Genomic DNA, 14974 nt, shown 5'->3' with positions numbered 1-14974 from the left:
TGAATGGCTTCTTGTAAATCCATTTTACTATGAGATGTTTGACTTTATGTTGTGGTTGCAAGAGTTTCTGTTTAGTATAAGATAATGCTTTTTGACTAAGAAGAATTCTGCTTTTACAAAGAGTCAAGGAGGTTTGAAAAGCAAAAGTGCACCAAGCTGTGATAGCATATGTCCTTTATTTCCTTGTTTGTGACTAGTTTTAGTCTCTTTTATCATTACCACAATGACCATTGAATTGGTAAAAGGGAAACGTCCCTTGCCCTATTTTATCACATTTGCCATTTAACTAGAATTCCTTCACAGTAACTTGACTTCTCTTTTTTCAGCCTGGCCTTGTCTAGTTTGTGAAAGGGGGAACCCTTATTTCACATTCTTATGGTGTATGAGGGACAGCCATTCCAAGTGAATTTTACCATCAGCTGGTTTTGAGTGCCAGAAGTGACTGAAGTGTGTGAGTGGTACTGAAGTACCTTGCATTCATTTCCACTCCTAGCAGGTCTTCGTCTAGTTACCTCTGGGATATTATTGTAAGTGAGCACAGCCTAAAATCTGCTGCTCTTAAGAAGAGAACTACTGTTTAATTTTCTTAACTGTGCAGCCTGCTTTGTTTCTGACATCCTTAGTTGTGAGAATTGAGGATCCAGCAAGTTGGAGTAGTCTATCTGTATTCAGCATAGTGTTTAGTGGTAGCCATACTGTGTCTCATAAAGTTTTGTTTGCTTTTTAAGGATTGTTGGTTTGGGGTCATATGAATGATTCATTTCATTTTGCTGGCTTATTGTTTCTTACACAGGGATGTGTGTATGCATTTATGTCTTACCAAGATTAAAATGTGTGGGATGTTAAATAGGGTCATGTCTAGAACTTGGAGAATGTATTAAAAACAGTTATAAGCTATTTATAAAGAAGGTAGATTGAATGGCTTCTTGTAAATCCATTTTACTATGAGATGTTTGACTTTATGTTGTGGTTGCAAGAGTTTCTGTTTAGTATAAGATAATGCTTTTTGACTAAGAAGAATTCTGCTTTTACAAAGAGGCAAGGAGGTTTGAAAAGCAAAAGTGCACCAAGCTGTGATAGCATATGTCCTTTATTTCCTTGTTTGTGACTAGTTTTAGTCTCTTTTATCATTACCACAATGACCATTGAATTGGTAAAAGGGAAACGTCCCTTGCCCTATTTTATCACATTTGCCATTTAACTAGAATTCCTTCACAGTAACTTGACTTCTCTTTTTTCAGCCTGGCCTTGTCTAGTTTATGAAAGGGGGAACCCTTATTTCACATTCTTATGGTGTATGAGGGACAGCCATTCCAAGTGAATTTTACCATCAGCTGGTTTTGAGTGCCAGAAGTGACTGAAGTGTGTGAGTGGTACTGAAGTACCTTGCATTCATTTCCACTCCTAGCAGGTCTTCGTCTAGTTACCTCTGGGATATTATTGTAAGTGAGCACAGCCTAAAATCTGCTGCTCTTAAGAAGAGAACTACTGTTTTAATTTTCTTAACTGTGCAGCCTGCTTTGTTTCTGGCATCCTTAGTTGTGAGAATTGAGGATCCAGCAAGTTGGAGTAGTCTATCTGTATTCAGCATAGTGTTTAGTGGTAGCCATACTGTGTCTCATAAAGTTTTGTTTGCTTTTTAAGGATTGTTGGTTTGGGGTCATATGAATGATTCATTTCATTTTGTTGGCTTATTGTTTCAAAATAAAATAAAAAGCATCATAAGCTAAAGATGGCATGATAAGTAATGCATGAGGCTGTGTTACAGGTGTCTGCTCTTTTTTGTGTTCTTGTCTTATTTTTTCTGAAAACTGTTCTAACTTTGTTTCTGAAACAGGCATTGGCCATTCAGCTGTGCACCAATCCCTGCCACCTGGCTTCTCTACAACAATGGCTAGTGCAGTCCAGCCAGTCTTCCCGCTATCCCAGGATCCATCTGCGCAACTTGTCATCCTGCCCACGGAGCCTCCACCCTCGCACTCCACACCACATCCTCTTGGTAGGAATCCAGCTAATGTTCCCTATATTCAAACCTCTTGGAAGAACCAGAACAACAAAAATAAGAAATGCTCATATATATTCCAACACGTTTTTAACTATTTTACTTTATCAGAAACAAGAATGTATATGAAAAAGTCAAGCCAAGATCAAATGCATTTCCTGTGAGAATGTGTCCTGTAATTTGTTTTGTATTAAAGCAAGTCCTGTATTTATTTAGTTTCTGTTTCAGCTTCTAAATATTGATTCAGGCCTAGTGTAGCTGTTTCTGGTAGTGCTGGTCCATGTTGTAATATTCAGTATTTTGTGTATTTAATTGCATTTAATATTTGTTGTTTTTGATAACCAAGGAAGTTGAATAAGAATGCATGCTCCAAATTATTTAGTTGGCTAGTTGTACTAAGTTCTTTGAGCAGGTAATATTGTTTTTTACTCACCTGTCTCGTTTTCGGAAGTTATTCAGTTAATTTCATTTTTTTTTATACTTATTTATGCATTTATTTGCTGCGGTGGTGGTGCTGCGGTAGCGTTATCGCCTCACAGTACGACGTTGTCCTGTTCGTTTCTCAGCTAGAGCGTCTTCTGTGTGGAGACATGCGTGAATGGGCATACCTTCGTTGAAGGTTGTGCGTCAGAGCTGGCAACTCGGCACGTAAAAATCTACTGCCAATCATTAGCGGACCGGAGTTCCGCTGTGGCGACCCCTAACCAGGAAAAGCCGAAAGACACAACAACTTATTTATGCATTTATTTAAAAATGGACAGGTGACTGGTTCGAGGACCATCTTCAGCCATGACTGTGTCATACAGTTCCAGAAGTGCAGGCAGTCTAGTGGTATATAGATTGATGGGGAAAGGGTTTGATTGTGCTACTGAAATGTTATTTTGTTGTTTATGTGCAGTGTTAAAATGGGGCAGCATTTTTATTCCCTTTTAGGAAAACTTAAGGATTCTTTTGTAGTTTATTGTGGAAGAAGAACTGGAAATTCTCTTCAGCATTGTGTTACATTTTTGAAGTTATCCAGTTAAATTAATTAGTTTACTTTGAAATTTCATAGGTAAATGGCTGAAGGACCTTGTTGAGCCGAGCCTGTGGTGCACAGTTCCATATGTGCATACAGTCTAGTGGCACTTTGAATGATGGGGGCAAATGTTTAATAACATTAATAAATTGCTGTTATTCTGTTTATGTACTGTGTAAAAGTGAGGCGGCATTCTTTTTCTTTCTTAGGAAAAGTCAATATTCTTTTTTTAATTGTTGTAGAAAAAGAACAGGCAAGTTCACTTCACTATTGTGTCAAACTTGCCTTAGTATAAAACATCAGGTGCCCCCCCCAAGAGCTGTAGAAGCCAAGAAGTCAGAGATCACATGTTACCACACCTGTCCTTGTTGAAAACTTCAAATGAAAACGCATGATAATTGTTAAGTCATGTTCTAATGCATACCAAGTGGGTCAGGTAAGATAGGAAAAGTTGTTACTCCACTGGATAACGTATAGAATTACATACCTGTTGGGCTTTGGGAATGCTGAAGTCATTAATACTTTCTGAGAAACTGCTGCGTGACTCTTGTTGAGCATTACCTACTGAAGATTACCAGTCAGAATTAGATGCAGGCAGTGTTTCTCAAATGGTGAGGTCAGCCTCCCTGAAGAGATGCACTGCTCCATTAACAGAGTTCAAGCAATTCTGAAAATGCGTGGATAAAACTTTAGTTAGTGTTCATTTCATGTGAGACCTGGCTAAATGCAGAATAATACTCAAGGAATGTGTATATTCATTTCAAATCAATTAAAAAATAGGACATGACTAAGCCAAATCTTGACCATTCAAGTGTGCATGTGCTTTGTGTTTGAGAGTCACTGTGCTTCTGTACAGGGCATTATAGGCATTTTTTTGGATGGAAAGACCCAGAGTACTTTTTATCTATTTAGAAGAAGGCTCAGGGACATGTCTGGGGTTTAAAGGAAGCTCTGTATAATAATGTAGTCATTAAGAAGGCTGCAAATGAAAAATGTATAATGAAACAGACGTTGACTGTGTCAGTGTAGGTCTCACTGCAGATTTCCTCACACTGGAAGTTATTTGCATTCTGATGAATTATGTGGTAAAATGTACATTTTGCAGTTTACCTTCTATATGTAATCAGTTGGCTTGGTGTGCTTATTGTTAATTTACATATATTTTGTTTTAGATTTAGTCCTTAAGTTGACTTAATTAACCACTGCATATAGTGGATATCAAAGTAATGTGATTGCTCCTCTAGATGTTCATCGTGCATACAGCTGCAGTCATAACAGATGGGTTCTCCTGCCGTCAGGCGGGTCCTCGGTCAGCCGAATTCCAAAGTTTAGGTCCGGCGTCGGTTGTCGTCGCTTCTTCCCTGACGTCAGTGCGACAGGGGTATAAAGGAACCAGCAGACGCCATTTTCTTCAGTCTTTCTTGCCACGCGGTGCCCGAAGCAGAAGCAGTCCGCAAGTGCTGGTCGGCCAGCTCCTGAAATTACGAAATTTGGAAACCGAAGTCTTCTTAAAAGCTAAGTACCCCGTTGGGGAAACTTTTCTTGCCTCAGACCGATGTCAGACAAAGTTAATAATTGTATTTCTTGTGGGAAGCAAATACCGCATAAGGATTTCCATTCCCTCTGTATACCTTGTTTAGGCCCAGACCACGATGTCTCGGTCTGTCGCTTTTGTGCTACATTCAACAAACGCACTATTAAGCATCGGGCGGAGTTCACCCAGCATTATTTTGGGAAAGCATTTAACTATACTATGTCGTCGAATACTCTGACTCCGGTTTTGTCTAAAAAACGCAAAGACAAGGACCGACACACGAGGTCCGCGACCCCTACCGACACCACGCCAAAGCCGACTACACGTGGTCTGGTTCTCAGTGAGGCACCTACGCAGCCCCTGATTACCGACGACACTTCTTTGACGGTGTCTCCTGTGCCCGAGGTCGCAGGCTCCTCGGCCCACACCCCGACTACAGATACCGAAGCCACTCTTGGCGTTGAAACTCAGAATGTGGACAGGTCCACCTCCACTCAAGGGGTCTTCAGGCCTTCCTCTTCTTTCTCCATCAAGGCTTTCACAAAGTCTAAAGCATCCTTGCACCCTAAGAGACCAGCTACACAGGGCCCATCTACAGGCCCCATGCCTAAGAAACAGATGCTTAAAATGGCTGAGGATTTAATTACTCTAATCAGAGGTTCTCAGCCCCCACCGGACAAAAGGCCCAGAGTGGAGGAAGATTCCCCCTCCTCTGACCAGGGCTCCATTATTTCAGAGCACTCTGATGATGAGGAACATTCTTACTCCCCTTTTGAAGACTCTGATGCGGAGGAGTCCATCCCTTCTGTATCCCCCCTGAGGACTACTCATTTGGGGAAACTTTGCATACTTTAAGGGAACACTTCCACTGGGAAGGCCAGGATTATTCAGATTCCAAGAAAAGGCTCAGGGAATTTCTTTTGTTACCTCAGCATAGGCCTCTGGCTATACCTCCTGTCTTGGACATCTTAGATGATGTTTACTCGGAGGCCTGCCTTAACCCGGACTCTCTACCCCCAGCACCAGTTAAGCCTGACAGGTACTACAGGGTTCCTGACTCACACCAATTTCTTTACAAAAGCCATGATGCTGACCCAGAAACCATCTCACAGGGCCCCAAGGGAGTTAAGGCCTCCATTGCCAAAAATCCATTGCCCTCCGAGAGAGAGTCCAGATCTTTAGAAAGGTGGGGAAAAAAGGTATATACCTCGGCTACCTTATCCATGAGGGCCTTAAACTGTTAGTTTCATATGCTAAAATACCAACAGTTTTTGTTATCACAATTGAAGAATAAAATGTCACAACCTGAACAACCAGACTTGAAGGAGTTGCAGGATTTGATGCATAGTGCAGAACAAGTGGGTAAGCATACCTTACAATGTGGTTTTGATGCTCTAGAGGCCTCATGTAGAGCTGCTGTTACAGGATCAGTCATATGTAGGCATGCCTGGCTCAAGGAACAAGCCTTGCCTGATCATGTCAAAGCTAAATTACTAGACGCTCCACGTCAAAAGGATGTACTATTTGGTGCTAATGCTGAGGAGGTATTAAGGAAAATGGAGGAAAAGGTTAAATCAATGCAAACAGTGAAAGAATTCCTACAGGTTCAACCCCAAAAACTGGTCCTTTCCTGCCACAGACAGACCCCAAAGAGGCAGATACAGGCGCCCGAGGGGCAGAGGACAATCCCAAGGATCGTATAGAGGCAGACAATGGCAAGCCCCTACACAAAGAGGTGGTGAGAACAACTCGCAATCTTTCAGAAAGCAAACTCAATGACTTTCCCCTTTGCATGCCAACCAGGTTTCAAACGGCAGCCCCCTTAGGAGGAAAGTTGGCATTATTTTCAAAAAATTGGCATGTTGTCACAAAGGACAAATGGATCCTGGACATTATAAACAGAGGCTACAAATTTCATTTTCACACCCTTCCAAAAATGAGAGGCATGCCAAACCTGCCACACAATCAAAGGGCAGAGGCACAAAAACAAATTGCAGATCTCATAAACATGAAAGCTATTCAAGAGGTACCTACGCACGAACAAGGTCAAGGTTTTTATTCCAGGCTATTTCTGGTGCCAAGGAAGGGAAAAGATTGGAGACCTATTTTGGACCTATCCATCCTAAACACATTTCTGCTCGTACCAAAATTCAGGATGCTCACTCTACAGCAACTTCTTCCCATGCTGGGCAAGGAGTGTTGGCTGGTAACACTGGACCTCAAGGAGGCATACCTGCATGTCCCAATCAGACAAAATTGCAGAAGGTACCTCAGATTTCTTGCAGGTTCAACCCACTATCAATTCTCTGCATTGCCCTTTGGCTTATCTACTGCGCCCAGAGTATTCACGAAATGCCTGGCATCAGTAATTGCCTACTGCAGACTTCAAGGGATACAAATATACCCCTATTTGGACGACTGCCTGATCCAAGCGGACAGCAAGCACATTCTTCTGAAACATCTGGCTTATGTAATAATGTTATTGAAATCTCTGGGATACACAGTCAACAAAAAGAAATCAAGGCTAATAACTTCTCGGAAGATAATTTTCCTGGGTGCCAATTTGGACACAAACACCCAGATGGCCTACCTCACGCCAGAGAAGCAGGGGCAACTTATACAATACTTCAGAACACTAGCAAATTGCACCAGGCTGACTGCAAGGAAAATCCTGCAGGCTCTGGGATTAATGGCATCTTGCATCTTACTAATCCCATGTGCAAAGCTGCACATGAGGAAACTACAATGGTACCTGAAAAACATATGGTCTCAACACAGCCACAGTTTGGAAACAATAATACCACTAATTCCATGTATGCAAAAGGAATTTCTGTGGTGGGCTCAAGCATGTCAAACAAACACAGGTCTCCCATTCAGCAAGCCTCAAGCAAATCAAGTCATCACAACAGACGCCTCGGACTACGCCTGGGGGGCACATATGACAGATAGGTGCATTCAGGGCAAATGGTCCCAAAAAGAAAAGCACCTTCACATCAATCAAAAAGAAATGCTAGCAGCAATAAATGCTATTATAGCTTTCAAGGACCTTCTACAACCAGGTCAATTATTGATAAAAACGGATAACACCACAGTTATGTGGTACATAAACAAACAGGGAGGAACACATTCTTACCCCCTATGCAGACTGGCCATGTCACTTTGGAACATGGCCATGGACTTACAAATGGAACTACAAGCACAGTACTTTCCAGGCAAGGAAAACACACTGGCAGACAACCTAAGCAGGAATATGACAGATCCATACGAATTGAAATTGCATCCAAAAGTTTTTACAAAAATAATCCAAGAATGGGGAAGGCCAGACATAGATCTCTTTGCTTCCCACAAGAATCATCAATTGACAAAATTCTGCTCAAGGATCTTCCATCCAAAGGCTTGGAGAGTGGACGCTCTTTCTTTCAGTTGGACATCAATGACAGTTTATGCCTTCCCTCCTCTTCCTCTGCTGCCCAAAGTTCTATTAAAGACCAAAGCAGACAGACCAAAGATGATTCTCATTGCTCCGGACTGGCCAAGGCAACACTGGTACCCACTCCTGAGGAGCCTGACGCATTCTCCACCATGGATCCTGCCTCTCATGCCTCTTCTTCTGACTCAGCACAGTTTCAAAACTCTTCACAGCCAGCTAAAAACGCTCAATCTAGCCGCATGGAAGATTCCTTAGCATCTCAACAGGCCCTACTCTCCAAGGAGGTGCAGGATGTCATTTTGGAGGCCAGAAGGCCATCAACTAGAAAAGCTTACTCCGCAAAATGGAAACGTTTTTGTGTCTGGAATGAGAAAAAGGGGCAGGATCCTGGAAAACTGAATTTACCTCAAGTACTACAATATTTGGCTGAACTGCTAAGCAGTGGACTTTCTTTCTCCTCCATCAAAATACATGCCTCAGCCATTTCTGCAGAATACAACACTGATCCACCTTTATTCTCTCACCCTCTCTTAAGACAATTCCTCAGAGGGGCTAAGAATTTAAGGCCTCCAAGGAAACAACCAATACCTGCTTGGGATCTTAATTTCATTCTGGAAAAATTGACCTTGCCTCCTTTAGAGCCAGCTGCCTCATCAGATTTGCAATATTTGTCCTGGAATCCGCTTTCCTTCTGGCTATCACCTCAGCTCGAAGAGTTTCAGAACTACAGGCTCTCATGGTTGTCCAGCCTTTTATCATCTTCCATCAGGACAGGGTCTCCTTACGAACCAACCCGACCTTTATGCCCAATGTGGTATCCAGGGTAGCTTTAAATCAGGCCATACATTTACCTACTTTTTATCCTAATCCTCAAAACAAAGGGGAGAGATTACTACACTCCTTGGACATCCACAGACAGGTACGTTATTATTTGGACAGAACAAAGCCTTTCAGAAAATCAGAACAGCTCTTTGTGGCCTATGCGGTAGGAGCTCAAGGGAAGCCAATTTCCAAACAGACAATTTCAAAATGGATAGCCCACTGCATACGCTTTTGCTATTCCTTTCATGGCAAAACTGTTCCTACAGGCATTAGAACTCATTCCACCAGGGCCACAGCCACCTCTGCAGCCTTCCTCAGAGGAGTTTCTACCAAGGATATTTTGGAAGCAGCCACTTGGAGTTCTGTGCATACCTTCTCCAAGCACTACAACCTACCATTATACTCCAAATCTAGAGCAGGCTTTGCCACTGCAGTCTTGTAGGGCATTTTGGCTCCTCCTAGTTCCAACTAGTGCCTACCACCCCTTTCTTAGCTTTGGGATTCTACCCATCTGTTATGTCTGCAGCTGTATGCACGATGAACATAGTACAGTTTTGTACCTACCATAAATGTAGATGTTCGAGTGCTAATACAGCTGCAGTCCAGGTTTCCCTCCCTCCTTCCCCTCTTGGGACAGGCCTATAGGCTAACACATCCTCATACAACCTGATTGGGGTATTCATTTATGATGTATTTGCTTGCAACTACTTTATTTTGATTATATTGCACTGCATTATTACAGAAATTTATGTATTGCCTTCCTTCTGGGGGCACCTGACATCTGGGGCAAGAAAAACTGAAGAAAATGGTGTTGGCTGGTTCCTTTATACCCCTGTCGCACTGACGTCAGGGAAGAAGCGACGACAACCGACGCCGGACCTAGACTTTAGAATTTGGCCGACCGAGGACCCGCCTGACGGCAGGAGAACCCATCTGTTATGACTGCAGCTGTATTAGCACTCGAACATCTACTTTTATGGTAGGTACAAAACTGTACTTTCTGCGTAGTTCAGAGCTCAGAAAAAAGGCAGTTTTAGGCTTATTACACTCCCAAATACTTCTGACAAATGCCGAGCTACCCTGAACTCCAGGTTACTGGATCAGTTAGTTGGCCACTCTGTGTCCAGCCATGCAGTACAAAATCAGGAAAACTGTTTCTTGAAAATAAAGGATGAACCCATATTGACCAAAGTTACACTATTGTTCCTTTGATGAAGATTTCTTGTTTCACAGTTATTACCTGAGAAAGACTTTTAATAATTGACTTTATTTTTTCATTGTTTTTACAGTATAACAATGCTTATCATCTTGTCTAAGCAAGTTAATCCAGGAAACGTGTTTACTAGAAGAGTAGGACAGCTGTGACCCAAGTGTAATTATGGTGTCTTGTTCACTGTTAGTATCAGACAATGTAAACATGTTATTTAGTAGTTCCATATCAAGTTAAATTCTGAGCCTGTTGTACTGCTATTTCAACTGTGTAGTTTGAAGACAGAGAGCATTAAGGCCAAGAAGCAAAGTGTACTTGTTGAAACTGCTGAGTTGTACATAGTGGGATCTAGGATAGATCCATGATAGCTCAGAAAGAACTTCTGTTGATGTTGTGATGGAGAGTGAGCATTTTTTTGATTGCTCCATGACATTAGTTGAAACATACAGTTGTCTAGTGGTTGAAGTGTCATAGTTTTGGAGAAACACTTTCTGTGGTTACAATGAAATTGGATAAATGACAGAAGAAGAAAGCTCAAAAGTAGATAATGTCACCAGAGCATTTGGACATAGTTACTGACAGCATGGTGGATGAGAAAAAGCTATTGCAGTGGTTTCTGGCATCCAGAGTATTATTGCTGAATATGACCAGTAAGAACAGTTATTTGGCCTTAAGGAAATAAGAGAGAGAGACTAGATAATCCCTTTGTTATAATGAATAGAAGATATAAGAAAACAAATATATATGTGACCACAATTGAGGATCATTGTGCATGTTATGATGACTTATAGGATCAGATTGTCAGTCTTCAGTCTGAGCTTGAAAATGTTGAAAGATAAACTGGTGAATTATGAAGACTGAGCTCGATGAAAAAAATATCCAAATAATCAGAGTTCCTATGAAAGTGGAAGGTAAAGACTTTGCGATAGATTTTCAAGCTGAGCATGCCCAAGGAGTTTATGTACCAGGTTGGAATGTTGCTGGAGCCAGGCCCAAGTGGAGAGATTTGTGTCATACAAAGTAAAGGATTGAATACTGACACTTGGGGCATTCAAACAAGATGTACAGAACTGGAGATAAGTGAACATTTTTCTAAAATAAGTACTGTGTGTGAACTTGAAGAAAGAGTGTATACTTTCTGGCACTGATGAAAGACTGTTTAGAGAAAAAAAATTGAAATTTTAAGTCCAAAGTACAACTTTACTAGTGTACTTAATTAGGTAGTTTAAAACTTTTTCTGACTTGTAGGGGATGCTGAAAGTGATTGTGGAAATTAATCTAGTTAAGCAGAAGGGGACAGGGACAGTGCTTTTGTAGCACCAGATGAGGAAGGGCCCTTGGTATCCGAGCAGAGAAAACAGAAAATGTGCCCTTAATTCAACTGAAGGCTTTCTGAAGATTATTGATTCAGGCGATGTCCTCAGTCTTTAGGGTAAGGTTGGAACAAAAATCTAGCTCAGGTGGGTGAAAACCCCTTGAGATATCTTTGTAGATCTTCTTTAGTCTGATGTAGGACTGTGCAGAACAGTTAATGTCTTTTGGAGTTTGTTTGGATTTACAAACATAGAAGCTCTGTGAATTAGAGTTCATATGTTAAGATATGATGTAGTAATTTTCCTTCCTTCCTCAACAAATGGGTCTTGGATCAAACTGGTCACGTTTCACAAGATTCTAGGATCCGACTCTTGAGCTCTTCCCTTTACTCATAATGCCCCTGACGACTGTACCACCTCGGATCTCATTTGCCACTCGATTCAGTCGGGATTGCATTCTCTCGAGCTCAGGCGCTGTTTTTTTTCAGGGAATAGTGAGTAAAATTTTAAAGTTAAACTAATTTTCCCTACTTATTACTTTATATAGCTTCTTCTCTTTACCCACTAAGCTAGTTATATTTTCTACAACTTGTTCTTATACTTTGGCATTCCTTTTTACCATCACTAGTATCTTTCTACTTCAAGTAATCGTATTACCATTGTTGGTATAACTTTCTCTTCTTCTACTTTCTTTAAAAAAAAAAAAAAACAACTTTAAATCTCTCTTTCTTTTGACTGTTTTTTGCTGTTTGGCAAGTTTGCAACAATGGCTGAAAAGCCAACTGGATTTAAAAGTGCACTTCCCGTGAGCACAAAATGCCCATGTCTGATGCCCACAAGGAGTGCGTTTATTGTTTAACCCCTTCTCATTTAGGTACGCCTTGTACAATTTGTGTTGGCTTTAGCACCAGAGCTGTCAGCGATGGACACAGCAGGTTGGTGTTTAATGGCCTTTTCCTAATTTCTGCTGCTTTCTACTTCAGGGGCTCAACTCCCCCTTGCATAAATGTAAGTCTGTGGAGCCCAGTGAGCATAGAAATGCTCTCCTGTCAGGTCTCCCCAGTCTGCTCCAACATTGTAACATCCAGCTAAAATCTTCAAGCACTCTGATCCAAAATCCATGAATCCTACGCCTCCAGTATCAAAGTCTTCTTGGCTCTGAAGCCATCGTTTTTCTCCAGAGCCACTATCTCCAAGACTGAAGTCTGCTATCCTTCAAGAGACACCAAGACAGTCATCTCAACCTCCTTCTACTTCCTCTTTAGTCAGGTCCTCCTGCCTCCCGAAGTCTTTCTGAGGCAGAGGTGGATAGGACAATGAAAATATTACTCAGACCACAGATCCAGATGGGGGAGTCTTACCGTCTTAAGTCTCCCACTGGCTCCATGAGCCTTAAACCTCCCTTACATACCATTATTTCTCCTTCTCCACTCCATCCTTCTGTTTCTGAACCCTCAGATCTGAAATCTCCAAGAGCTGAGCCATTGGGTCCAAAGATGCCTTTATCTTTGACTCAGACTACTTCCCTGATGCATTCATCTTCAACTCCCCTTGAGCAGGACATGTCTTGAAGCCAAAACATTGGCGTGGGATCTGAGGGAATGACTTCAACTCCAAAGCTTTGGTAACCCTCACTTCCCCTTGGAGCCTCGGCGCTGGACAGCTCGGCTCCGACTCCTCCCTTGGAGCAGAGAATTGAGGGAGGAATCAGTTTGCCTTATCCATAGGTGATCTCAGCTTCTTCTGGTCCCTTTGCCTTTGAGGTGGTGGAGAGGGTTTTCTCCCATCCAAGAGTTATTTTGACTCTTACTTGTTCGGATCCTGTTTGAGTCTCTTCATCTTTCTCCACAGGGCCAGCCGACCCATAAGAGCTTCCAGGCAGTCCCAGTTAGGGAACTTCCTGCTTCTTCTGGTACCTCTCCAGAACACTCCACTGAGGAGGTCCCCAGAAGAGGTTGGGCAAAAGGAGGCACTTAGATTCCACTCAGTCATCTTTGACTGAAGACACTGATTTTGAAGAAGGGGAAGGATCCCAAAGATCTCCACCAGAAGACATCTCCTTTGGAGATGTTCTAGAAATCCTGCGCCAAAAAGGTGGTTGGTACTCCAAAAGCCTCTTCCCAGGAGGAATTGGTGTTCCTAGAAGGCTTCTGGTCTGGCCCATCTACATCTTCAGTTACACCCCTTGTGGATGAGCTTATAGATCTTGTCTCCTGCTGGGCATAGAAGGCACCAGATACTGTAGAACCGATTCCACTGCATCTAGATAAGATTCTTGGAGCAGCTAAAGATGGACAGTTTCAGGGTAAGGGAATCCCCATGGATGCCATGGTTGTTGGGGCAAACACCAAAAAGGAGCTGGGTGAACAGACCTCCTCTGTCCATACCCTTAGTAGAGAACCTATGGTGTTGGACAGGTATGGGAAGTGACTTTATGCCTCAGCGATCTGTGCCTTATGGTCACTAACCTGTCTGGCACACTTCACTAGGTTACAGAGGGACTTGATCAAGGAACTCTCTAACTCTTACCCTGGGTCCTTGTTGTCAGAGGAAGAGAAGGTTTTTCATCTCGACTGGCCACCCTACAAGAAATCTCAAATGTGTCCATGAGGGTTATCTCTCCTGCAGCTGAGGGTTCCTCACTGGCCATAGGTTCAGGCATAGCCATTAGGAGACATACCTGGTTGTGATTTTGTGATTTTGTGGAGCCATTCAAAGTGTCATTCATCAGTGTTGCCTTTCTTTGATCCTTTCTGTTTGGCCAAACCATTAAAGAAACACTTTCCCACAGGGAACAGGAGGAAAGACCTTGTCTGCTGTGTGAATCCATTTCTCTACCACCACCCCCCCCCCCAGACCATTTTTTAGGAATCAGTGTGGTGGTAAGAAGATGTGGTTCTGGAAATCGCAAGGGCATTTTCAGGATTCGCACAGAATTTTTTCTCCCAGGGGCAAGAGGGGAAGTAGTAAAGGAAGACACTGCCCATTTAGCAGAGGGGGTCTGCAAAGCCAGGGCTTCTGAGATTCCTTCTCTGATAGATCCTTTCAGTGCCCCTGAATGATTGTCTGACTGTTCTTCACTGGAAATAGTCAGGGGAGCTTATCTTTCTATTCAGAACCCTGGACAGCCATCACAAAAGATATATGGGTGCAAAGAATTGTATCCACAGGATATTTCATTCCCTTTTTACAAATTCCCTCTATGAAAAGAAAATGGCTCCCCAGTGTTCCACCCAGTCAGTGGGAGTTAACAGCTCTGGAGATTCAAAAGCTACTAGACAAAAGAGTTATGCAAGAGGTCCCATCACACCAAAGAGGATCTGGATGTCACTTGAGGTTCTTTTTAGTGCCAGAGAAAATAAGGGACCTGAGGCCTATCCCGGATCTCTGTTATCTCAACCAGTTTCTAAAGAACTCCAAGTTCCCGATGTTCACAGTTCAATCCATTAGAACTGGTACTGTCGCATCAAAATGAGCAGTCACTGTCAAAGATACCTACGCTTCCGGCTGTTAGCCAGTCATCATCAATTTAGAGCCCTGCCCTTTGGTCCTGCCACAGCTCCCAGGGTGTTCACCAAATGCATGGCAGTGGTAGCAGTTTATCTAAGACTGTGTAGATTCTGAATTTCCTTATCTAGACAACTG

General features: G+C 42.4%; 1 protein-coding gene across 1 annotated transcript in view; it reads left to right on the top strand.

Annotated features, from left to right (window-relative positions):
• Positions 1 to 14974, top strand: part of BAHCC1 (BAH domain and coiled-coil containing 1) — a 1784093-nt gene that overhangs the window by 1146530 nt on the left and 622589 nt on the right. Inside the window, exon 8 of the mRNA XM_044085068.1 lies at positions 1838 to 1999. Coding sequence (XP_043941003.1) covers positions 1838 to 1999 — 162 coding nt within the window. The remainder of the gene's footprint in view (positions 1 to 1837; positions 2000 to 14974) is intronic.

The sequence above is a fragment of the Protopterus annectens genome, chromosome 10.part0 (genome assembly GCF_019279795.1).
Source record: "Protopterus annectens isolate FY-2018-M chromosome 10.part0, PAN1.0, whole genome shotgun sequence".
In the NCBI taxonomy this organism is placed as follows: domain Eukaryota; kingdom Metazoa; phylum Chordata; order Ceratodontiformes; family Protopteridae; genus Protopterus; species Protopterus annectens.
The sequence above is the reverse complement of the archived record's forward strand: the minus strand, read 5'-3'. Positions and strand labels throughout refer to the sequence as shown.